This window comes from Triplophysa dalaica, chromosome 1 (assembly GCF_015846415.1).
Source record: "Triplophysa dalaica isolate WHDGS20190420 chromosome 1, ASM1584641v1, whole genome shotgun sequence".
Lineage (NCBI taxonomy): Eukaryota > Metazoa > Chordata > Actinopteri > Cypriniformes > Nemacheilidae > Triplophysa > Triplophysa dalaica.
Window position 1 is genome coordinate 4,530,878 of NC_079542.1, and position 24,591 is coordinate 4,555,468.

Consider the following 24,591-nt stretch of genomic DNA (forward strand, 5'->3'; position numbering starts at 1 on the left):
GTTACACCTGTACGTATAAGCCTGACGGTCTTGTTTCCTAACAGTTCGACGGGCGACGCTAGAAGTCTCGGCGGTGGAGATGACCCCCATCGAGGCGGACTTCACCTGGCATAAGAAAAAAAACGAACTCGAGATGGAGATCCAGGAAGCGTTCCTGCGCTTCATGGCCATCATACTAAAAGGCTACCGAAGCTACCTCAAACCCATCACACAGGCACCTTCTGAGAAAGCAACCGCTGCAGACTCGCTCTACGACCTGCAAGGTAACCGATATCACGACCCTGTCTCATCCCATACGTTCTTTCAATCTACAACCTGACCGATGCTGATGTCTCTCCCTACAGGATTCCTGAAGAGTAGAGACCGCGCTCACCAGAAATTCTACTCTCAACTCACCAAGACTCAGATCTTCATCCGCTTCATCGAGGAATGCACATTTGTCAGCGACAAAGACACCGGTCTGGCCTTCTTCGACGACTGCATTGAAAAGGTGAGTATGCACATGCCCGTGAAAAACATATGTGAATATTACATTTACTTTTTTATACGTCTCATTTTCTCATTTTAGGACGAAACCATTAAACTAGTGAAATATTTCCTTAGATTTGTGTTGAACCGTATCTAGAAACCAGAATAGGTGTGACCTTCATACAATTGATCCTACTAGCATTGTGATGACTGTAATCTACTTTAAAAAAAACGGTTATAACCTTGTTAAAAAATATTTTCCTTTCCGAAGCACTAATAGCTCACTTCCCAATGGGAAGAACAGAGGATCCAGAGTTTCCTATGATTCAATTTGTTTCCCACATCTCTTGCAGCTTTTCCCTTCCGACAAAGGAGCGGACAAGGGCACAAAGGTGAGCCTTATTTTCATTACAGCTCCTTACTGCTCAGCATGGCCGTACCGTGTCGTGTTCCACACCAGATTAGTGTTACACCCAACGCAAAACAAAAGTGCGCGCCACATGTTTAGACCATAAACCCAGATGGAGTTGACGATAAACGTGGCCACTGTTATACTGACCTCAGAGCTGTTTTGGGCTGGTAATTGTAAAGATTGTGATAAAGGACATTTAGATCCGTAGTTATGGGAGAACAGATGGTCTTCATACACGGAGCAGTCGGTTTGTCGGAGTTAATAATTAACTCCGCCATCTGCCATTGGCACATCATGAATCTAAACACTCGGAGCACGGGAATAATGCAGAAAAGGGAGGTAGTGGAAAGTTCCTGGAAATATCTGCAGGCTGATGGATAACACGCGACTAGTGTTGTTTATTACAAAGAAAAGCGAAAAACGTTCCATTAATTGTGTTGAGGGTGTATGACCTCGCCACTTCCTATTGTATCAAACACATTAAAGTTTGAAAACATTACGGTGGGTTATTGCATTATTGCCATTACGGTAGCTAAATGAATGTGTAAATGCATTGAACAGGTGGAAGGTGAGTCTGCTGAGGACACTAGATTGATGGAACTGGATGAGTCACAGAAAAGCGAGCATACAGTCTTCGTCATGCCACCCGAACCTCCTCTGGAGGACGGGCCAGACCCTCCTCCAAAATACAGGTATGCACGCATGATGCCAAGTTTTTGTAGATTGTACAAAGAAATTTCACAATACTTGGTCTCGACCAGTTTTAAATACACATTTAATTGTGTTGTGGTCCTTTTCAGATTCACGTTCCTCTCTTTCTCACCCTACACTGCAAAAAATGACTTTCTTGCTTCGTCTTTTTATTCTTGCTTTCCAATAAAAATGTCTGAACAGTCTTGAATGAAGATGCAGTTTCTTGATGAGCAAACTGACCTAAGAAAATAAGTCTTGTTTTTAGTCCAAAAATATGAAATTTCAGCAAAACAATTGAAAAATAATCTTGAATTGAGTGACTAAGAAAAGGGTAAACCTTAATTCTTACCCCAATTTTTTGATTGTTTTAAGCACAAATTCACTGAAATTTTTATATTTTTTCACTTAAAACAAGAATTATTTTCTATGGTCATTTTGCTTATCGAGAAAATGCATCTTTTGCAATGTTTAGACAATTTTACTGGAAAACAAGAATAAAAAGATGAAGTAAGAAAGTAATTTTTGCAGCATTGGCCATGCACATGCGCTTTTCGCCTCAATTGCAGCTTTCGCACAAGTTTACTTTTTTCAACTCGAGTGGGCAATTTGTGTGAAAGGTTATTGACATGTACGGTTTGACATGTCCGGATGTGTGAAAAGCGCAATGTGTTTAAACGCGCAAGTGACACAAAAAACAAGTCATCCAATGAGTAATCTAAAGTAAGGATCGCAATACTTCGCTTTGCATTAATATTAAAACAAAATCAAATTTTGACAGTAGTCTGTCATTTGCATATGCATATCCTCAACACATTTGCTTCAAGGAACATCAATGAGACCAAACTCCGTAATCCGTTCCTACGCGTCGCCAAGTTATAAGACTGGTGAATAATAGCTTCATTTGTTCTGTTCTCACAAAACTCTTGTATAGACAAAGAATACTTTGTTTTAGGTGTATGAACCTCTCTTGTTATTATCGTCATGATGTAATAATTACACGCTTTAACTTTAAAGTCGCCATTTAGAAGCTTGATAGGACTAAAATCATTGAAAAATGTCTAAACAACGTCTCACAGATCTATTATGTACAATAGAAGGTAAACGATTTGAAGCAAAGACTATAATTAACCATAATAACAACCTCAATTTGCAACTGTACGGTTCCTTCTTTTCAAGACCGCTTGTTTGTTGATGGTGTCTGTACACACCCACTTTATCTGGCTGTCGTTCTCACATGCCCTACACCTCCCTCTGTCCTAATCGCATCTAAAGCGTCTTTATCCATTAGCACAAGGCCAGCGTCATTTATGTCCATGCTTCTCATAAGTGCCTGCCTGTCACTCACCCTCCAACCTTGAGACCGAGCCCAGCGCTCAGTGCCACAGGAGCTGCCAAGCACTTTGCTCTCCGTTGGCACCGTTCCCTTTCCAACAGAGAATCGGTATAGAAACAAATTCTATGGATGTTTTAGAGTAACGTGTCGAAATTCAGTAGACAAGAGTTGTATTGGGATGCTAATTTAGGGAGGCGGGTATATGAGACGTATTATTCCGAGCATTCAGAGGGTATACAGAATGTAACTCGCTAACTCTACAAGGGATAGTTTACTTAAAAATAACAATTCTGTCACCATTGCAAACCTGTATGACTTTCTTTCTTCTGCAGAACACAAAAGAAGATATTTTGATGAAAGTTGGTAACCAAACAACATTGATCCCCTTTGACTTCCATTGTATGGCCAGAAAACCATTGCAACCTTTGTGTTCCATATTTTGAATGTTGCGAGGTTGAATAAATGACGACAGAATTTTTATTTTTGGATGAACTATCTCTTGTTGTAATTCAGAGAACCCAAAGTAATGCAGATATGGTATAAACACACAATGTGTGTATACAACAAACTCCATGTCAATTTTACTTTATAACATCTTACCTCTCGCATATAAATTCTCCTATTTAAGCTTTTGTTCGCATAAAGATTTAGCTTCTCTATACTATACTGACTGGACCGTCATATGACATTTGTTTCTTCCTGTATCACAGTTTTGATGTCTGTACAATGATTTTATCGTGCTCTCCTTTAAACAGAAGCTTTTTTTTCACAGTTATAAGACATTCCCACGTTTACGGTTGGAGCTGTTTGACCGTCCTCGAGAGCTGAAGCCAGCGTTGAGCACCAGAACCGCAGGAGCAAGTGTGTCTAGTAGCCCCGCCCTGCTGGCCAAGAGAACCAAACAGGTTAAGGATCCCAATAAATCACACTTATTGGATTATGTCTTACACACACTACTAGAAATGCTGGCAGTGTCATTCGTTCTTGTCCAAACTATGCATGAATCCCAATTCTTACACTACACTAATGTACTACGCTGGTGATGAACAATTACTGTCGGGTGTGTAGCTAAAGAGTAAGAGTCAAATTTAAAGGGAACTCTGGGTATAGATAGATGAATGGCTTAATACATTGCAATAGCCTTGCACTACTAGCATTCAACGTTAGAAACGCATTAAATATTTTAATTTCTTTAACAAAAATACTTAATACTCATTTTTACTTAAGGAGGCCGCCATAAAATGGTATAATAGTTGCGCGCACAGGCAGCCAAACTGAACACAGACACACTTATCAGTTCTTCAGTGAATACAAGGTACTGTAGGGTTGATAAATAGATATAAATAATGCCAAAATAATAAAGAAAGACAAAAAGACGCTATTTGGTGTATTTTAATGCATTTTAATATTGTTGGTCAGAAACGATACAAACATACATATTACTAGCCAAAATCATTGCATATTTAATATATACACAATGTTTTTAGCCATTATAAAATGTTGATAGACTAACGATATTGTCTTCACTCTCTCGGTCATTATCTGACGGGGGTTAATATTCATTTGTGTGAATGAATAACCAAACCACAAGCATCTTATTATTGTGTTCATCAGTATATTGTTATAATGTATAAAGTATATGAAATATATTTTTTCAGCTGAGTTCTTACAATATCTCAAATGTTTCCAACTGTTATTAAATCCTGAGCAAATCTAAACATTGAACCAGGGCCTTTTAGTCGCCTGTTAATGGCGTCATATCCGCATTACCCTTTGTTACCACCTTTACTGATGTAGCAACCGTGTGACACTGTCGTAGACAGTTGCGGATGTAGTTTTTCCTGCCGTTCCGTCTAGCATTATTGCAAATGATGTGGGTCCGTTTGAGATAACTTTTACTATGATTGATTTGAACACTTAAAACTGCGCAGTGTTATCACACCATCGAATTGGACAATTACTTTAACATCTATGACTAACAATATAGTTTTAAACCTTACATTACTTGGGTCTAATTCATTATAAGGAAATTTTATAAATGGGAAACGTGTGTGCTCTGCTGTAGCGTTAAGAGAATGGGTTTAGGTTGCAACCATTTGATGTCGCAGATTTTGATGCAAAAATAAGGCGGCCTCCGAGATTTTTCTTTTACATAGTTACAATTACACAGTTTTTTTGTTTCACCTTTAAAAATCAATGCCCTTGTTAATATGTTAAGCCATATATCTCTCTATACCCAAGGTTCCATTTAAGATGGAATGCTCATGAATTAGGAAGCAAGCTCAGTGTTTCTGTCTTAATGGCTGGTGGTTGCGCTAGTCATAAAATCAGTTGAAATAAATCCCCGAGTCATTTGACACTTACTGGCTATTGATTCACTCATCTCAAGAAAGCACTTTTGCGTCACTGAGGGATTCTCAATTGTACATGATGTATTAAATTAGTCCTGACAAATTCAAAACTGCTGATTCACTGAAGCACTTTTGTGCCACTTATTCTGCTCAATGTGCAGTAGTTAAAGTGTCAGCTAAACCGAGAATAGTCACACAATAACTTCCTCATACACTGCTGTTGCTGTTTCTTCGGAGGTACACCAGCAGTGTTTGAGCAAGACGTTCTGTACACTGTTATGTTGTACAATAGAAAACAACACGCGTCATGCACACGCCGGCAGACTTTAGAGTCCGGGAGTGTTACTTCAAAGGGGATGAACTTTGAACAGCCATTGACCTGAAAAATAAAATAATTGTCTGTCTTGGTGCCATTCGACTTTCCTGCTGTTAAAAGACTCCTTTGTACTTTGTTATTGGGAGAGAACATAAACACACTGGATGCTTATTCAAGGAAGAACAAGCTTACAAAATTTGTCAAGTTTTTAGCTATGGCTTGACCTCTTTTGGTACTCACAGAAACCGACTTTCATGACAGGGTGGAGTTGTGAGATACTGGTGTATTCGAGATGAAAGCCACAGTACGGTTTGTCCCCGAACAGAATTTATTTTAGGTCATCCGGCTTCAAAATGTACAAGAAGTACCAATAAAGTTAGGTTTTGACAGAATGGATGCCCCATTTTATCTAGGACTGCCGTACGAATGGGTTTGATGAGTCAGGTTGTTCTAATAATATGCACTGATAACTTTTTTCTTGGGCCTAAAAGCTGTTTTGGAAGATAACGTCATCCAATAGCATGTTATGATCCTCAAACGTGAATGTTTGTTTCACACAGGAAATCAAAATGGCCTACAAGTTGGCAAAGCGTTTCTACTCCAATCCATCCCAGTGGGCAAAGTGTCTGTTCAGTCACTGCTACAGTCTGTGGTTCATCTGTCTTCCTGCTGGCATGCGCTCGGCCCAATCCAAACCCCGCGCCATGCAACAGGCTTTCAACGTCCTGCTCAAGATGAGGAGCTCTGAGGTGGAGGTACTGGATGAGGTGGGTGCATGAGTCTACAAAGTGTTTTCTACATTTTAGGTTTATTAGTTTTATCTTTTATTTAAAAGACATTTTGGTAAATGTATTTTCATATCAATTATAAACCGAGCCATTAGCCTCTGACACTTGTTTTCCTGGTGCATGAGTGTTTTCTTGAAATCACTTTGTATTTTTCCCTCCTTGTAATGAATCTCTGTATAAGTCAGATTGGATAAAATTGTCTGCTAAATGTCCAAAGTTTATTAAAAAAAAAAAAGTTTAAGTAGATAGACTCTTTGGTAAATGTATGTACTTTACCGAGATTTTAGTATCAGTGTTAAACACAGTCATTGGCCTCTAACACTTGCTTTTTTTCCTTTGTGTATGAGTGTAGAAAATGTTTTCTGCAAAGTTTGTTTCAAAACAACATCTTTTTTAGTGAATAGATATTTTGTGATTTAAATACACATTTATTTCTGAAGCTCTTTTCACAATGGATCTCAAAGCTGATTTACAGGTTTCTGTGGGGGGAGATATCCTCAAGTAAAGTTGTACGATAGTGTACATTCTAATGCTCACAATTAGCAAAAGTAATGTGTGTTTTTACGTCATGGATAATGTAAAGGCATCCGGTTGTTATCGCAGAAATAATCCCCAACACTGTCATCAGGACCCAACACGAAGCAGAGGTTCCTGTATCACACTGAAGGGGCGTATTTTGCGATAACAAGAGCTACCTCCCACATGAGAATGGACATGAAATGTGAATTAGAAATATTTTATTGGCTATTTTTTAGACCTTCCACGAGGAAAAGCCGTTTAGTTTCGGTTTTAAGGTCAGAAACGACATTTAAATGTCACAAATTTAGTTTAATTATTTGTAAATATAACGTCAAATGTGTTATTAAAAGCCATAATTATATTTAATTTGTGAAAAGAACTGTCAAAATGATTTACTGCACCCAGGTTACCTCGTGTTATTAGTTTAGAGAGGTTGTTCTCTGGGAATAAGGAACCTGTGAATGTCGCGATTGGCCAATCAGAATCAAGCATTCCAACAAAGTGTGTAATAAGCAATAATAAGAAACAAATGATATATAATTCTGTCTAAAAGTTATCAAAAATGTCTGTGGAGCTCACTGTGACCCTCTGATGTGTTTAACAGGTGTGTTATCGCGTGGTGATGCAGTTGTGCGGTCTGTGGGAAATGCCCGTCATGGCTGTGCGTGTGTTAATGGAGATGAAGAAGGCTGGAGTTCAACCCAACGCAATTACTTATGGATACTACAACAAGGTATGTTTTATCACGCTATAGAACGAGCAGTGCATTACATTAGGCACAAAAAATGTCTTTTCAGTATTAAAGTACTACATTCCTAATGTCATATGGAAAAAAACACTATGTAAGATTGAATGAGGATGAATCGTATTGCAGTACATATGGACCTGTTTCTCTTACCCAGCATTTGCTTTTCTCTGTATTTTGAATAAATCAAACCGCTTATTTGTATTTTTCAAGCACTTGTTTTGTAGTTTTATGGTCCTCCTAAATTCTTCAAACAAATCTAACAAATTAACTAGTTGGTCAAAGAACAAGGATGAATATGTGATTTCACCCTCTATCAATATTTATTGGAACATTTCCATCATATCTCGATGTTTTTGGTCCTTGTCGCTCCAATGAACAGGAAGATTGTAAACTTCTGCGTGTTCCCCCGAAGAACCCGGGTTGTCATGGTAACCGTAACCTCTAATTGGCTGTGCTTTATTCAGGCTGTTCTGGAAAGTCCTTGGCCGAGTCGCAACCGCAGCGGACAGTTTATGTGGACCAAAATGCGTAATCTGGTGCGAGGAGTGGTGCAGTTTAAACAGGCCCTGCATGGGACGGCCCTTCATAAAGGACCTTCTCTGTTAACCCCAGGTTGGAATTCCTAACATCTTAAACTGATTTATTCTTATTTCGATGTTTCTTTTCAACATGAGAAGGCTGGGTCAATGCACAACTCTTACATGCTTTAGACGACGTTCTTGTAAATTGTAAATGCAAGGTCACACGAACGAGGGTGTATAGTGTTTGAAGACCCCGGGCGACATCACTGATTATGCTTTTAAGGCCACAAGATGTATTTCTCATGCTGCGAGTTATTCAGAATTGTGTCAAGCGATGTTGGTCAAAGTTCATTATGAAAATACATACTACAAATGAGAATTGATGTTTAATTTGATGTTCAGGTCTTAGCAGTGTGACATGACTGAGCTGCGTGTGTGTTTCTACAGATGCATCAGCAGGTACAGCAGCAGGTGCTGATGGAGACAGACTCAGTCACTGCAGTGCCGACAGTTCCAATGAGACTGAACAGAAGCTCGTCGCTCGCGGTCTTCTCATTGAGAAAATTACTGACATTCTCTACAGTACAGGTACTTGTAAATATATTTTGTGCAAATAATACACACAAACCCATGCTTTTATATAATAATACGTACTATATATTTATTTCTATGAAGGAGGTCAGTCTGATCAGGGTTATGGATCTAAGGACGACCTGCCCCAGGACCCCACAGATCCATCTATAATCTCTCCTGCCCTGTCTGGTGACTTAACTAACAGCAACAAAGCTGCGAAGACCCAACAGGATGGTACTGTAAACGAATATTTTACTTTTGTATCATTGACATTTAACTTGGGTTGGGAAGCGAAAATCAATTCTGAAATCGGAATCGCAAGGTAAGGAATCGTGTACATAATATTAAATTAAAATCCTCTTATCAATTCCTGCGTGCAGATTTTCGGAAATGTGCATGTGTGATATCTGCTGATAACTCAATAAAACGCTCTTGGGGATTTCCGTGAAAAGGTCAACACTACCATGAGAAAATAAAGTTTTTACCAAGGTTTTTACTATTATTAACATCACAGGAATCAACATTTGGTGATTCAAAACGAATGTCAGGTCTCACTTCAAGTTTTAAAAACGTGTTTTATTTTCAGTGCACGATTTCTGGTAAGTGCCACTTTCAGGATTGGTACATATCCCTCATAAATGGACACATGAGAATGAAAATGAAGATAAGATTAAAATATTTGTGTTCTATGAAGAGGCACCCCTTCTCCATTCATTGGGTATTACTGCTTGCATTTTAATTCGCAGAAATCCTGCAAAGTTTGTTGTCTCCCCAAAAACGTGTCCTTTTTTGTCACATGTTTATTTCCCGTTTTAAAATGGAAAACGTATACATTAACCGACATTTTTCTGATGTTTAAACTATTAACAAGGGTTTAGTAAAATATAAACGGTAAAATTTTAGTATATGGACCAATTCTCACTCTTAACTACCTATTGTTAGCATACTGGCTGTTTATTAGTACTTAAAAAGCGCATATTCTACATGACCACATTCTACTTCCATAATCCTACCAAACACCTAACAACTACCTTACTAACTATTAATTAGCAACAAATTAGGAGTTTACGGAGGCAAAAGTCGTAGTTAATGGTTTATCAATACCGAAAAATAAAGTGTGACCATATAAACAAATTATTCAGTATATTACGCGGTACCCACGTCTCCTGGAAATCCTGTTGAATTTCAACCAATCAGATTATGGCTTCAAACGTGCTGAAGTGTTTCCAGAAAAGTGTGCCATATACATCAGACGCTTAGCCAACGGTCCGTGTGCGTGATGTCTGAGGCTGAGACTAGTATATTGGCAACAAATTCATTCTTTGAACATTTTAATGTCACTTGCATAACGCTGGGATCGCCCTCTCATTAAAACAATCTGTAGTAACCATAGTTCAACTTCGGCATTTGTAGTAAAGCACAGTAACCACAAATGTAGCATAGTCATTATATTAACAACAGTTTAACCATGACATTTGTAGTTAAACTATGGTAATATAAATTGTATTAAATTGGACAAAACATTGTTTGCTATGTGTACAGTATATATACACAAAACGTTGCTCATAAATATTTTTGTATGTTCGCAAATTCGTCAATAAGCAGGCTAAATTACCATTCAGGTTGACATCTAAATGTTTTTATTAATTTCAACAACTCTGGAAACAAAAATGGGAATCGATAAGCATCTGAATCAGAATTGGAATTGATGAAATTCAAACGATACCCAACCCTACATTTAACAAGTCTTCCCTGAATAACTTGATTTAAGTTCATTTTTAAATAAATCATGCACCGTTTTCGATCGTATTCTAATAAAGTTCTCAATTTTTCTCCATTTGTCTTTTAAAGGTGATGATTTGGCTAGTTCTTTGGATAGTGTTGTGGCTGTGACCGAGCCCCCCAGCCCTGCTGACATGGCGCCCCCTGTTGCCAGCATTGTGAAACTTTCCACTGGAAGCTTGGACAGCAACGCAGGCAGAGAAACTGGTGAGTCACTGAAAATGAACAGAGATGATGCTATAAACTGTTACATTTATGTCGCTTTTGTTTTATTTAAAAAATAAATATCATTTAAAAGTGTTGTTTTATGCATGGTTAGATACTTGCACGTTCCTGAATTTACTATTATAGGTCTGTTTTTATGTATGATCACTTTTGTTTCGTTCGGTGAACTACTAGCAATATTTCTCATAATTTCAAATAAGATAAAGTTTCTATTTGCATTTATTTGGAGAAAATTGAAACTGGAGAACCAAACAGAAAATACCAGAAGAGATGCTCTGTATTTTTTCAGTACTCAAATACTGTAAAAAAGTTAATATTCACTTTTAAGCAATACAACAGGAATATTAGTACATTTATGAAAAAAACATTTTTGTATGTGATAACCTGAAGTTTTATCACAGTTTTCATGTGTCTTGTCATGCTGTCAATCTTTCATATTGCGTCTTGCATGACTTTGTCACTCCTGTGGTTTGATTTTGTTGAAATTCAACAGACACTAGATTGAAATGACCACAATACATCTAGGAATGAAGATTAGATGAAAGTCTAAAATGGTCTCTTATTTTTTCCCGCAACTATATGTGAAGAGTTACTCTTACTTTTTATTCTTCAAAAATCCTGTTATGATGTTATCAAGGTTTATTGTGATCGTTTGCACATGCACTAGTAGACCTCCATTACACTTTGATGGATCCGCATGTTTTTAATTGATCAATTGAATTGGACGCCATTGTTACTGTTTATTACTAAAAGTTCATGAATACATTTGCACTGAGAGGGGCACCGACCAATCACAACAGCCTGAGAAGCGGAAGCTCGCTGTTATGGTATGGTATGGGACATCTTCACACATGCACTCTAAGAGGGGAACCAATCACGACAGACCTCGCCAGCTGTACCAATCAGAGCATTTCGGAATGAAGGACTTTATAAAGACCAGAAGAAAACCAGTCGTTTTGTTAGAAGAGGGGCAGCAGTGAACGGCAGACTTGAAATATAAAAAGTTTTTTGAAATTAGAAACATGAACATCCATTTTTAAACACCCAAAAAACATAATCAAAGCCTCAAAAACAGCAAAAGAGTGGCTCCTTTAAATGGACTATTGTGTTGTAAGTATGACTTTCTATATTAAATCAGTCACCTTGCTGTCTTTATCTCCAACAGGTAAGCTCTTCATGCCGCGTATAAAGAGTGAAGACTTGACCATGTCTGTGGAGACGGATTCTGCAAACCTGGACTCTGTAAAGCAGCCCACAAAGCACCAGAGAGTAAAAGCCTTCGCCGAGCGCAGCTGCAGTTTCAGCGCCGAGAATAAAGCCGGCATGCTGCAAAAGAAAGGCAGTCTGGAGCTAAGCGTAGACAATATGGGTGCTGACGCAAAAATCCTCGCCGCCGCGTTCCCTGGAAGTCTGACCCCTCCACCTTCTGCCACTACTCCTACGTTTAAGGAGTTTAAGTTGGACCCTATACCGTGCCCTTCTCTCCAGGAGGAAGAACACGAAAATAGGAAGGAGAGCGCTCCTGAAACACTGAGTTCAGAGATACTTGAGGAGAATAATGACGCGACGCCTGAGGGAGTTGAGCGGAGCTTAAGCAGTGGCTCCGCCTCCTCTAAAGTCATAGAGAGGGCGGATGTCGAGGCGGGGGCGGACCCTCTCTCTCTCTTCGCCTCGGAAACTGAGGACGCGGCATCTATTCACAGCCAGGAGTCCACACGGGCCTTTCCGACTGTGGTGTCGAGGAATCTCGCCAACGAGATCGAGATGTACATGAGTCTCAAAAGCCCAATGGGAGCCAAATCCCCCAGCATGGAGTTGCAACCAGAGGCCAACCGTGATCCCAGCAGTCCGGATTCTCCAGCGGTTAAATCTTTGGAAAGGCGATCGAGCCTTCCGGCTGGTCAAGTCAAAGCACCCACCGTCATGGAGAATCCCAAACGTAGCCCCGCCGTCACACGCTCGAAGACCTTCGCTATCAAGTCAGGCAAGATGCCAGGCTCTGGAGGTCAAAGGTCAGCATCACTGACAGCTCTTGTGAAGTCTTCACCCAGCGCCTCGTTGGGTTCTATGATGAACAGTATATCGGGCATCAAGATGGACAACTTGCTGTCGGGTCCTAAAGTGGACCTGCTGAAGTCAAGCATGAAGCAGGCGGCTAATGTGGCCAGTAAGATGTGGGACGCCGTGGCCTCTGCGTACTCGTACTCTGATGATGAGGTGAGACAATTCCAGATACTAGAATAGAAACTGATTTGTTTGTTTTCAAGCAAGTTTATTACAGTATCTGACTGTTTAATATATAAAGAAATCTACGAGATATGCACCAAAACCAAGTTTTTCCAAAAACTGGTAGGTTGTTTATTGTCTGTGCTAATCCAATGTTTCCCTCTATGTAATTAAATACTTACTGAAACAAAATGAAATCATGATGTTAAAAAGTATTTTTTTTTACGTCGCTTCTTGCTTTGACAATGTCATATAATTTCATTATAATTGGACTGTTAAATCGATCAAGGAAAATTATTTTATTGAAACCTTTATAAAATTCTGGGAAAATGATGTATTTAACAACCCAATTTATAATGCAGTGGTAAGTAACCTAGTACATGAAAAAACACCCAAACCGTTCGGTTCGCTTGTCTCGGTTCCGTTCGTGTGTGTGTCGCATGGTTCGACGCATGCGCAATTTAGCCCCGTGCTCAGACAGTTTCGCCCGCAGACAGTTTCGCGCGAACATACATACATATAGATAGTAAAAGTGCAGTAAGGAGTGCTACAGAAATGGCAAGTGGAGGAGATGATGAAGGCTGCTGGGAGTTGACTTTGTGTGCTAAAAAGGCACAAGTTCCTTTAGAGATACACATTCTCCTTTTTTTTGCCAAATAAACGAAAAGCATGTCATCATCAATGTCTTCTCTCTTGCTGTATCAAAATCTCACCTAGCTTTTACTCAGAGATGGTCCCAATAATGTGCTTAAATTCAAGTCAAATTCAGTTAGTGCATGATTACATTACAAAAATTGTAATACTGTATCCTAAATTGTGGATAAATAAGCTAAAAAGCTATATATCATATGCTGAAGGAAATTTCTGGAGTGTTAAAGATTAATAGAAAAAATAACAACAAGAACCATAACCGAAAACCGTGAGCCTAAAACCGTGATACGAACCGAACTGTGGGTTTCGTGAACCGTGCCACCCCTATAACCTAGATATTGTTTCTTAATACATGTTTTTACTTAAAAATATCAGAACCAACCAATAGTTGTCTTTCAAAAACCATATCGGCCACATAAATTCTGCATCCCCAGAATCTACCATTTAAAAAATATGGACTCAAACTTTTCTTGACATTTGACTATTTTTTTATATTTCGGAAACATGCTAAAATGTTTCAAAACACAAAATCTCCTCCATTGTCCAAAAAGTGCTCTGTTTCTACCTAGCTCACTTTAGACGGATGAATACATTTTAACACGTGACCGTCGACATTTTCATGACTTTGACGCCTGCTTTGTATACAGAAATAGGTTAGATGCTTTTATTCTTCTGAACTAGTGTTGTAGTCGAGACCACCATAGCCAAGACCAGAGGGTGTCAAGACCATCACTTTGAGGGGACCGAGACCAAGACCAAGGCAGGCTGAGACCAAGTCAAATCAAGACCAGAAATCCTTAAATTCATCTTTAAGATCAGCAAAACACCAAAAAGACATAAATACAGAATCAAGAGTTCTAAATGTTCTTATCTATTAAGTAGCACAATAACTGCGTGTTGCTCCCATTCATGTTTAATGTCAGAGAGAGGAGAGAATATCAAGTAAATTGACTTCCTTTGGTGCAAATAAACGAATGTATTAACGCTTTAAGCTGCATTTAATAAATGTCAGATCCTTTCAAATATGGATGTTTTATTTTTACAGGAGGAGAACTCTCAGCCCAGAGACAGTTTCCCTGCTCGACTAGAAGAGCAGCTGTTGTCTGGAGATGTGAGTGCAGACGGTTCTTTACCCAGAGGTCTGATGCCCAGTCTGGCGTCAAACGGACTCACACGCAGTAACACAAGTCTGGGCAGCAGCAGCGGGAGCAGTGACGCCGGCCGTGTACACCAGCCATCATGTGAGTCACAGAATGTCGACTTTTTAATTGAAGTGTAACACAGCTAATCTTGTTCCTCTCCTGCTATGAATTATGGGTAAAAACTTGTGACTCGTGAAACTCATTTCAACACTTTGCTCTGGCACATACTAATTTTCTCTTTGAACACGTATTGAAGACGTATAATATGTGAATTGGGATGCAGCGAAATGATTTTCACCCGTCAGTGTAGTTTTTGTTGCTCATCTTTTTACCCGACTTTCTCTTTTTCAACAGTTTTGACTCCTGGCCGATCAATGAGGAGCGGAGACTCGGAGAGGTCTGAACATAGTTCCTCTCATCATGCCAGCACCTCCAGCATTTACCAGAACTGTGCTTTAGAGGTGAGATGAGCGCCCCCTGCTGATACCATAATGTCACTGCAGTATATAAGAATGCATCCCATCACTTGTTTCTTTTTTGGCTAAGTTTTGTGGATTTACCTGCAGGTTCTGATGTCCAGCTGCTCTCAGTGCCGCTCCTGTGAAGCTCTGGTGTACGATGAGGAGATCATGGCAGGTTGGACGGCAGACGACTCCAATCTGAACTCCACTTGTCCGTTCTGTCAAATCTCTTTTCTCCCTCTGCTCCACGTGGAGTTTCACGACCTGCGTGTCACGCCGGGGTGAGTAACAGTAAAGATTACGGTAGCATTCGACTGGGTCGGTTAGATCTTTTCTTTACAGATTAATAATAATAATAATATTTATATCTAACTATGACACTTTGTATGTATGGTGTTAAGCTTCTACTTGAAGATCAGCTCATCAGGAGACAGTATTCACAGCTCCAGCACACAGCCGATCACTTCTGGATCCTCCGAGGTTAAAGTCAGCAGTCCTAGTGACCCTTCTGAGCTCACGAGTTTCCCAGAATCCCCTGAGGACAGAGAGGGTCCTATGGAGATGCCCATCTCTCAAATTGGAACTCCGAAGATGTACGTAAACACGACAGCGTGAAATATTTGAATAAATATCAAAGGCTTATTTTGGAGATAAACAGCAGGAGATTACTATTGTCAGACCTGTTGTAGAGTGCTTAATACAATTACATTTTTGGCATCTTTATTTTTTTAGGAGTTGCACTGGTATGTTGAGATTAGCAAAGAAAACTGGTATTATAAATACATCTAAATATTTATGCAGATATATGTAAGATACATAAATAATATGTGTTACATGGTTATTATTGTAAACTTAAACTATTAAAACATCACGTTTAATAATAAAAATGTGAATGAAAAAAGAGGCCTAATAAAAGCCAAAAAAAAAAGGATATTAGAAATGTTGCCCTGGCATAAAGGTATAATTTGTTAAAATGATTAACTAAATATAAATAAACAACTGAAAAACTAAACTTCATAAACTTTAAGAAAATAAATAAATTAATGAAACATATTAAATAAAGGGCAAAAGCACATAACAAAGTTTTTAAAACTTAAAAAACTTGTCATGAAAATGTAAAAAATAAAGCTAGTTTAAAATGTTAATATACCTTTTATAAAACTAAAATATGTGATATTTATTTTTATATATGTATATATACAGTTTATATATAATATAGATTATAAAAAATAAATGAACTTGTACTCTTGAATTAAATCTATTAATTCAACAGCACACATTAAATAAGATAACAAGGAAAGAGCTGAAAAAATAGTTTATTTAGTTTTTTTGTAGGAAGATGAAATTTAGCATTTCTTTTTTTAGGCTAACAGAGGTGATCATGTTTGGTTTGATAAATGTGTCATCCATCTGAGGTAATATTATGACATCTTACTTAACAGCCTCGTACCGGAGCCGGTAAATTCAGACCCGCTGGGTCTAATGGAAAGACAAGACAAGCGTACCACCTCTTTAACCCGGAGTAACAGTGTGGGCGGCCCGCTGCAGAGTCTGACTCTGGACTCAACTCAGCGACCCAATCACGGCATTTCAACTATCAGCCTGCCAAACAGTCTGCTGGAGGTGGCGGTGAGTGGCTGTGAAGAGCTTTTTATTTAATGTCATCATCACAACCATGCTAGAAAAACACTGTAGTCATCACATTGCGCAGTCCTGGAAACCCCTCAGAATATCGCAACATGCTTCATCAGACTCTTTATAGTAAACACAAACGTCCTTATGACCAAAAACTACAGTTTTATCCAATCCTAACTCACAAGATCAACTGTCATTGGTCGATTTATTTGGTTTGGTTAATTCTCTATTGTTATGTTCCAGGACACACTTGGTCAGAAACGGTCCAACCCAAAACCTGTTTCGGTGCCGTATCTCAGTCCGCTGGTCCTGCGTAAAGAGCTGGAGTCACTGTTAGAGAACGAGGGTGATCAGGTGTGTAAATTTCACATTGTTAAGATTTTGTTAAACATGAAGGAACATAGGATTCTTTTGTAAGAGATGTTCTATAATTCACTTTAATTCTCTTTCAGGTAATCTATACCCAGAAGTTCCTCAGTCAGCATCCCATCATTTTCTGGAATCTGGTGTGGTATTTCCGTCGTCTGGATCTACCCAGCATTCTGCCAGGACTCATCCTGACCTCTGAGCACTGCAACAATGGAGTTCAGGTCTTTACTTTTCTTCAGAAATTATTATCCACAGCACAAAGACTTATATTATGTAAAGACAAACTTTGACAGTCCTAAAGTGGATGCATCAGTATTACTGTTGCTCATATTTAGGGTCAGGATAAAACAAAAAAGGATTCTTAGTTGGAATAGCATTGCATTAGCAGATCAAAGGTCATGGGTTCATATCCCAGGGAACACGCATACTAACAAAAGAAGAAACGAAGATCATTTTCATCAAATTAGAGTTGTGTCTAGTTTTCCTGTAGCTCAGTTGTAAGAATATTCCGTTAACAACGCAAGGTTGTGGGTTCGATCCCAGGGGATTGCAAATACCTATGTAAAATGTATAGGATAAAGCAATGTAAGTCGCTTTGGATAAAAGCGTCTGCCAAATGCCTAAATGTGTCTGTGATTAGCCACATAGAAACAGCTTAGCATCCACAGAACACCTTCGCAACACCCTGGCAACTAGCCTTTCGTCAGAAATTTTCCCTAGGCAAACAAATGTCTTTTATACTAGTTCATACTAGTTAAAAAAAACAATGATAAAGGATTTTTTAATGGGTACAACCGTATTGAAAGAGTTTGGTTCCAAAATTAGATAAAAATGTTTTTTATTGTGCATTCCAATTAACTGCAGTTTTTTTTATTTAAGCCACAATAAATCACAAAATACAGCTAACTAACACAATAAAAACATTTTGGAAATCCTTAATTTATTCATTGATCATGACCATTGTAAGTGCAGTGTTTGCTGAAGTGAAGATAAATCTCTCTTCTCTGTTGTGCTCGTGTAGCTGCCGCAGACGTCTCTGTCTCAGGACAGTAAGCAGGTTTATGTTCAGCTGCTGTGGGACAATGTGAACTTACATCAGGAGCCCACGGAGCCTCTCTATCAGCTCTGGAGGACCTTCTGTAAGTACAGCAGGACCATGGTATAATCTATCTTTTAGTTGAATGCTTGCACCAGCACTTTTGGTTTAATGCTGGTCCAGAATAACTTCCTGTTTCAGTTCTTTATCACTACACAGACATTTGTGCATCTTCCAATGAAATTTGAATTTTACTTCTTGGCTTTAAACATCTTGTACGTTCTTTTTCAGTGCAACGAAGGGGAACCTTAGCCCCTACTGACCACCAGGAGACACGAACTCTGCTGAATAGCATTGTTCGTAGCATCCAGACGAATGACATTTACGGCCCCATCAACCTACTCCTCAGGGAGATCAAGAATCGGCCAGATATTAAACGACAGAGGTTGGACATACGTCACAACACCCTAGATCTTTCCTCATATCATGAACCATCCTATTTTGCAGACATAGATTTTGTTTGTCAAATACATAAACATACAACAAATCCTTCTCCCACAGAGTATACAATACAGTTATATAGTTCGTGGATGGAATGAAACTAGAAAGAAATCAAAAAAACGTAAGATTTAGGAAAATGTAAACATTTAGAATTGTATAGGGGTGACTTGGAATAGTCGAGGATTCGATGCTTCAATACGAGGAGCCTGATTCGACTGCTAAGTCGAATCTTCACAGAGGTGTGTGCAATGGGGATCATGCCATTTTGTTAAATAGGCAGTGGTGTATAGCAGACGGGCACGCACTGCGCCGCCAAAAATATTATTTATGATGCAAAGAAACGGGACATTTTAGGGTTGGGTATCGAAACCCCCGGCGCATTTGACTAAAAAGGTCTGGCTATGACCCAGCGCAGGGTCTCGTCTCTCCGCGTCATCTGTGCTGTGAGACCGTTAAACAAGAAGCATCACGTTCCGCACGCACCCGCAGATGACACGCAAATTAATGTGTACAAACATTGGACACTCACTGAATAAATATGAATTAACACGTTGTCTGTAAATGCACTTGGTTCGTAACTTGGACTGACCTTCGCGCTGATGAAATATGCAATATAGAAATGTCAAAATCATAAAATTACATAAGATTTTAAAGGTCCAGTATATGAAATTTCGTGACATCTAGTGGTAAAGGTGTGACTTGCAACCGACAATTTACTCCACCACTCAACCCTCCCTATTGGAGCACTACGGCGGCTGACACAGGTCAAAGATGTCGTTTATTTGCCGAATGACGTTTGACGAATAACGTATTTATGAAATGCCCTCTGTACAGCAGTTTGTCCGTTTAGCGCTACCGTAGAATCAACATGGTGAATTCCATGCAAGGGGACTTGTGGTGTATGTAGATAGAAATAGCTCATTCTGAGGTAATAAAAACATTATGTAAGGTCTTTATTCTCCTCTGAAGACATAGCTATTTATAGTATATTGCATTTCTGTCAATAGATCCTCCAAAAAATGACACATGGAGCTTTAACAGATCTTCAAAGAGACTGTAAGGTTTGATATGAGTTTATCTTTGGCTCTGACCTCCTCTTCTTTACATCTCCAGGAGTATCTACAGGGAGATTTTGTTTCTGTCCGTTGTTGCCTTGGGAAAGGAGAACATTGACATTGGTAAGCCAAGTCTGCTAATTAACATACTTTTATTACATTCGTGCACGTTCATTTAACATTTTTCTGTTTTGCTGTTCCTTCAACAGAGGCCTTTGACCGCGAGTACCGTCTTGCATACGATGAGCTGAGCCCAGAGCAACTCAAAGCTCTGTCCGCCATCGACAGACCACCCAACAACAACATGAAGTGGTGTCTGAAATGCTTCGGAGCTCCATTTATCTGATCTCATCTCCAGGAGTACGAGTTAGAGAACAGTTATTCCTTTTGTTTGCACCGTCACCCAAAAATGGTACTTTTTGCTCAGCTAGCCGAATAAAAATGCATTGGCTCCTTTACTCTGAGAGTGTCATGGCGCCAGCTGTACAGTGAGTCGACGCAGCATTTTCTTCAGATGTCGAAGACTGCCTCTTGTTTGCGAGCCCTTTCCAGACTGCAGCGGATGAACTCTATGGAGGGCAGATGAATTTTCTCACTGTAAGACTTGTAAAGTTGCTCTACGTTTCTTACTTGCAGACCTGTGGAGGGAGTCTTGTAGATATGGAGAGACTGCGGTCTTACGCGACGTGCACTTTCGGAAATGGTTGCTTTATCATTCTTCAATGTTGTGTTGTGTTTTTATATATATATTTTTCTATATTGGGATATTTGAACTCTGTTGCCTTTCTCAAAGTGAGGGATCTTTGTTTAAATGTCTGTGGAGTCTTAAACATCAGGCCTGTTAAGGTTAAAGAGAGAAGTTCATCTAAAAACAAAAATGATTTTATTGTTTATTCATCCACATGTCACTCCAAACCTGTATGACTTTCTTATGCGGAACACAAAGGAAGATATTTCGAAGAATGTTGGTAACCAAACATAAAACCACTAACACATTTCTCAGAATATCTTCTTTTCTGTTCTGCAGATGAAAGAGTCATTTACAGATTTAATGAGACGTGAGTTTGAATAAAAGCTGACCAAATTTTTTTGGGGGGTAAACTGTCCCTTTAACGTGGGTCTTGAACGTCACAGTGTGAGGCGTGAGGATTGCGTGTGAATGTGCGTATTTGCTAGATCACCTTAAAATGAAATACTGTGACAGGAGACAATCAGATTATTTCCAGAACATTCCAGAATGCATCTAATGTCTTAAAAAGAGGTTAAATAAGTATGAATGATGATATAGTGATGAACAATTGAGTGTTAAAATACATCCTTCGGATCAAAATGTTGGTATTAGGCAAAAAATTATGAAATACAATTGAGGTGTGAATTACGTCCTGGAGAATCTGTTCATACACACTCTTCATCTTAAATATACATGCTTGTGACATTATTTAAACGCACACGACTCTTGAACGTCAATAAGGAAACGTCCATAGAACCCCACAGGATCAAGAATGTGTCTCAACTTTTTTAACTTGCTTTTTAATCGGGTAGATGACTTTAGTCTTAGTACTAGTGTCCATTAATTGTCTGAGCCGAAAACTCTTAAACTCCACTTTCCAGTCCTGTTGTACAAGCAAATCCAAAGGATGTATAAACCTTCCGGTGGCTGTCATTAGTAAACAAATCTCTAAATAAATCAAAAGAGTTATCGTGTCTTATCAAGTCTCGAGGTAGGATATGTAAAATCAAGATTTATTTACTACTAATAAATTAACTTGATGGAGTGCAATTGGTCTCCCTTTAATTTATTTATTTTAATTCGTAGGCTTCCATTTTGTTTTGTGGAAAATGTCTTTGATAGCTATAGTAACGATTTTGTGGAATCGGATAAGATTCGGTGAACATTTATGTAACATTAATATACGCTTTAAGTCCGCAAATGTTGCGATGCACAATGGCTGATTTTTCATCGCTGCCCTATTTCAATTCCTTAGAAAAATATGTCACAACATAATATGTGTTCATCCCAGAAATGACAGCAAATCTGCATCTATATGATGATAAAGAAAGGTTCACATTTTTATTTTGGATCAAATGGCCGCACATAGTCATATCACGATCTCTTGTTTCACGATAGATCACTTGCATTGCATCTCAACCTAGAAAAGTAAAACATGTGGTCACATCCAAATTGACAATTGTCTTGGATGAATTCTGCTGCTGCGGAGAGATCTGACCCATAAACAGCTGATGTCATTCTACAATAACTGTTGTTTTATCTTTTTACGTGCAGGTTACAGACAAAACGTTTCAATAAGGGCCTCAAACTGGCCAACTATAAAGTGATGAGCTTCATTCTTATGCTATCGTAGCATTCCAACCTTGGATAATATTGACAATAATACGGTTTATATTAACAGACCATAAATATGTAGAATTAGCTTGAACATGGGAAAATACTGACAAAAGCAAATTACTGTTGTGATGATTGTCAACTGTGTACATTGCAAAAGTGATCTTCATTTCTGTTGTGGTTAACATCCGCTCGTTGTTAATCGTGGCCACGTAAAATTGTATTATTGTTGGCTCACCAAAACTACGTGTGAGGACAGCTTTGCAAATACGAAGTATACACCTGTATATGTAGACGGCACAGATTATGAAGATGTTGAGAATGGTTGAAATGATGCTGTTCTTCCTAATCTGTGATTTGTCAGAACAGAATTCAGTCGCTGCAATAAATGCATTTGGTCCTGATTTAATTGTGGCTTACGTGTGTTGGATACTCGCAATATTCTAAAAATGTATTATTTATCACTCACACTATAGAGAATGTGAAGCTGCCGTCACAGCCTATGTTGCAGTGGTGCCGCCATCTTGGGAGGTGAATACTCAACTGCTATTATTGATTTGATCTGAACTTGTTTTGTTTGATTTATGGAGAAATCAAAAGAACCATGGGCTTTACCTGAACGACTCCGCGTAATGCTATTGCGGTTTTTAACACACCAAGACCGACCTACAATAGTTATATTTTCCAATTAAACTAGAAAAACTAAACACTGCATTGAAGGCACTAGCAGCCATCCTCCCAAGATGGCGCACATTCAACACTGCTTGACGCCGTTCAACGCGCTCTTGGATTTGCAAAGAATGAAATGTAGATTAAATGAATATTGCCTTGCAGAATTTATTTTACTACCAAACCATGATGTTCTGTCTCTAAAACAATACAGGTACAGGAAGAAGGTCAATATCTTTTGTCACTCATTTCAGAATGTGAAACCCATATATTATATCAATTCATGACACATGAAATATTTCAAGCCTTTACTTCTTAAAATTTTGTTGCTTGTGGCTTACAGATAATGAAAACCCAAAATTCAGTGTCGCAGAAAACTAGAATATTACATAAGATCAATAAAAAAATGATATTTTGAACAGAAATGTCAGGCTTCTGAAAAGTATGTTAATTTCAATGCACTCAATACTGGGTTGGGCCTCCTTTTGCATGAATTTCTGCATCAATGCAGCGTGGCATGGAGTCAATCAGCGTGTCAACACAGCACCACCATGGTCATTGTACCAGCTTTTGGTACCTTTGGCAGTGTAGGCAGGTGCCAAGTCCTGCTGGAAAATGAAATCAGCATCTCCATAAAGCTTGTCAGCTGAAGGAAGCATGAAGTGCTCAAAAATGTCTTTGTAGATGACTGCGTTGACTGTTGACTTCAGAAAACACAGTGGACCAACACCAGCAGATGACATGGCACCCCAAATCATCCCCGACTGTAGAAACTTCAAGCAACATTGATTCTGTGCCTCTCCACAGACTCTGGGACCTTGATTTCCAAATGAAATGCAAAATTTACTTTCATCTGAAAAGAGGACTTGGTTTGTTTTCTGAAGTCCACAGTCAACGCAGCGCCACAACGATTTATGTCCCTACATTCTTCAAAAGTAATCATATTTTGTGTTCAACAGAACAAATATAATACAATATTTTTCCTACTACGGTGATAGAGGATGTCCCAGAACCGAAAATTGCCAACATTCTTCCAGTCATAGAGTCTGTTCTCTGCACATCCATCACTGTCTGGTTTGGCTCAGCCACAAAGTCAGACCTCAGAAGACTACAGAGGACGGTTCGGACTGCTGAGAAGATCATTCGTGCTCCCCTGCCCACCCTCCAAGAACTGTATACATCCAGAGTGAGGAAAAGGGCTCAGAAAATCACCCTGGACCTCTCACATCCAAGCCATCATCTCTTCAAAATGCTGCCGTCTGGTCGGCGCTACAGAGCACTGAGCACAAAAACAACCAGACACAAAAATAGCTTCTTCCCTCAGGCCATCTACCTCTTGAACAGTTAATTTTATTTAAAAAAAAAAAATGTCTTGCGTGCAAGACTTCTTATGTGCATTTAACTCTGTGCAATAATAATAAAGTGCAATCTTCAATATCCTTCAGATAATACACTATCTATTTTTTATACAACTTTTTCTGTAAATTATATTTCATCTTGCTGTATATAACACATACCTTTTACTGAAATAGTCTATTCTATTTTTTACTTGTACATATTTACATACACACATAACTTTACTCTTATGTTTATTGTATTGTAGTTCTTTATTTTTATACCCATAGGCCCTTATTTAAATCATCTGTGTAACTGTTTTTTGTATTGTTTGATGGTCTGTGTGTTGTTGCTTATTCTGTGTACTGGATGCTCCTGTCACCAAAACAAATTCCTTGTATGTGCAAACATACTTGGCTATAAAGCTCTTTCTGATTC

At 38.8% G+C, this 24,591-nt stretch overlaps 1 protein-coding gene across 2 annotated transcripts in view; it reads left to right on the forward strand.

Annotated features, from left to right (window-relative positions):
• Positions 1 to 22,558, forward strand: part of dennd4c (DENN/MADD domain containing 4C) — a 57,595-nt gene extending 35,037 nt beyond the window's left edge. For both annotated transcript variants that reach the window (XM_056745847.1, XM_056745855.1), the window contains exons 12-34: positions 45 to 263; positions 345 to 490; positions 822 to 860; positions 1,442 to 1,572; positions 3,679 to 3,811; positions 6,134 to 6,340; positions 7,485 to 7,613; positions 8,093 to 8,240; positions 8,597 to 8,737; positions 8,825 to 8,956; positions 10,574 to 10,711; positions 11,895 to 12,946; positions 14,652 to 14,847; positions 15,103 to 15,209; positions 15,315 to 15,490; positions 15,611 to 15,802; positions 16,652 to 16,838; positions 17,088 to 17,198; positions 17,297 to 17,434; positions 18,235 to 18,352; positions 18,541 to 18,694; positions 19,864 to 19,928; positions 20,015 to 22,558. In XM_056745847.1, the coding sequence (XP_056601825.1) occupies positions 45 to 263; positions 345 to 490; positions 822 to 860; positions 1,442 to 1,572; positions 3,679 to 3,811; positions 6,134 to 6,340; positions 7,485 to 7,613; positions 8,093 to 8,240; positions 8,597 to 8,737; positions 8,825 to 8,956; positions 10,574 to 10,711; positions 11,895 to 12,946; positions 14,652 to 14,847; positions 15,103 to 15,209; positions 15,315 to 15,490; positions 15,611 to 15,802; positions 16,652 to 16,838; positions 17,088 to 17,198; positions 17,297 to 17,434; positions 18,235 to 18,352; positions 18,541 to 18,694; positions 19,864 to 19,928; positions 20,015 to 20,151 (4,196 nt within the window). In that variant the 3' untranslated portion in view covers positions 20,152 to 22,558. The remainder of the gene's footprint in view (positions 1 to 44; positions 264 to 344; positions 491 to 821; positions 861 to 1,441; positions 1,573 to 3,678; positions 3,812 to 6,133; positions 6,341 to 7,484; positions 7,614 to 8,092; positions 8,241 to 8,596; positions 8,738 to 8,824; positions 8,957 to 10,573; positions 10,712 to 11,894; positions 12,947 to 14,651; positions 14,848 to 15,102; positions 15,210 to 15,314; positions 15,491 to 15,610; positions 15,803 to 16,651; positions 16,839 to 17,087; positions 17,199 to 17,296; positions 17,435 to 18,234; positions 18,353 to 18,540; positions 18,695 to 19,863; positions 19,929 to 20,014) is intronic.
• The last annotated feature ends 2,033 nt before the right edge of the window (positions 22,559 to 24,591 follow it).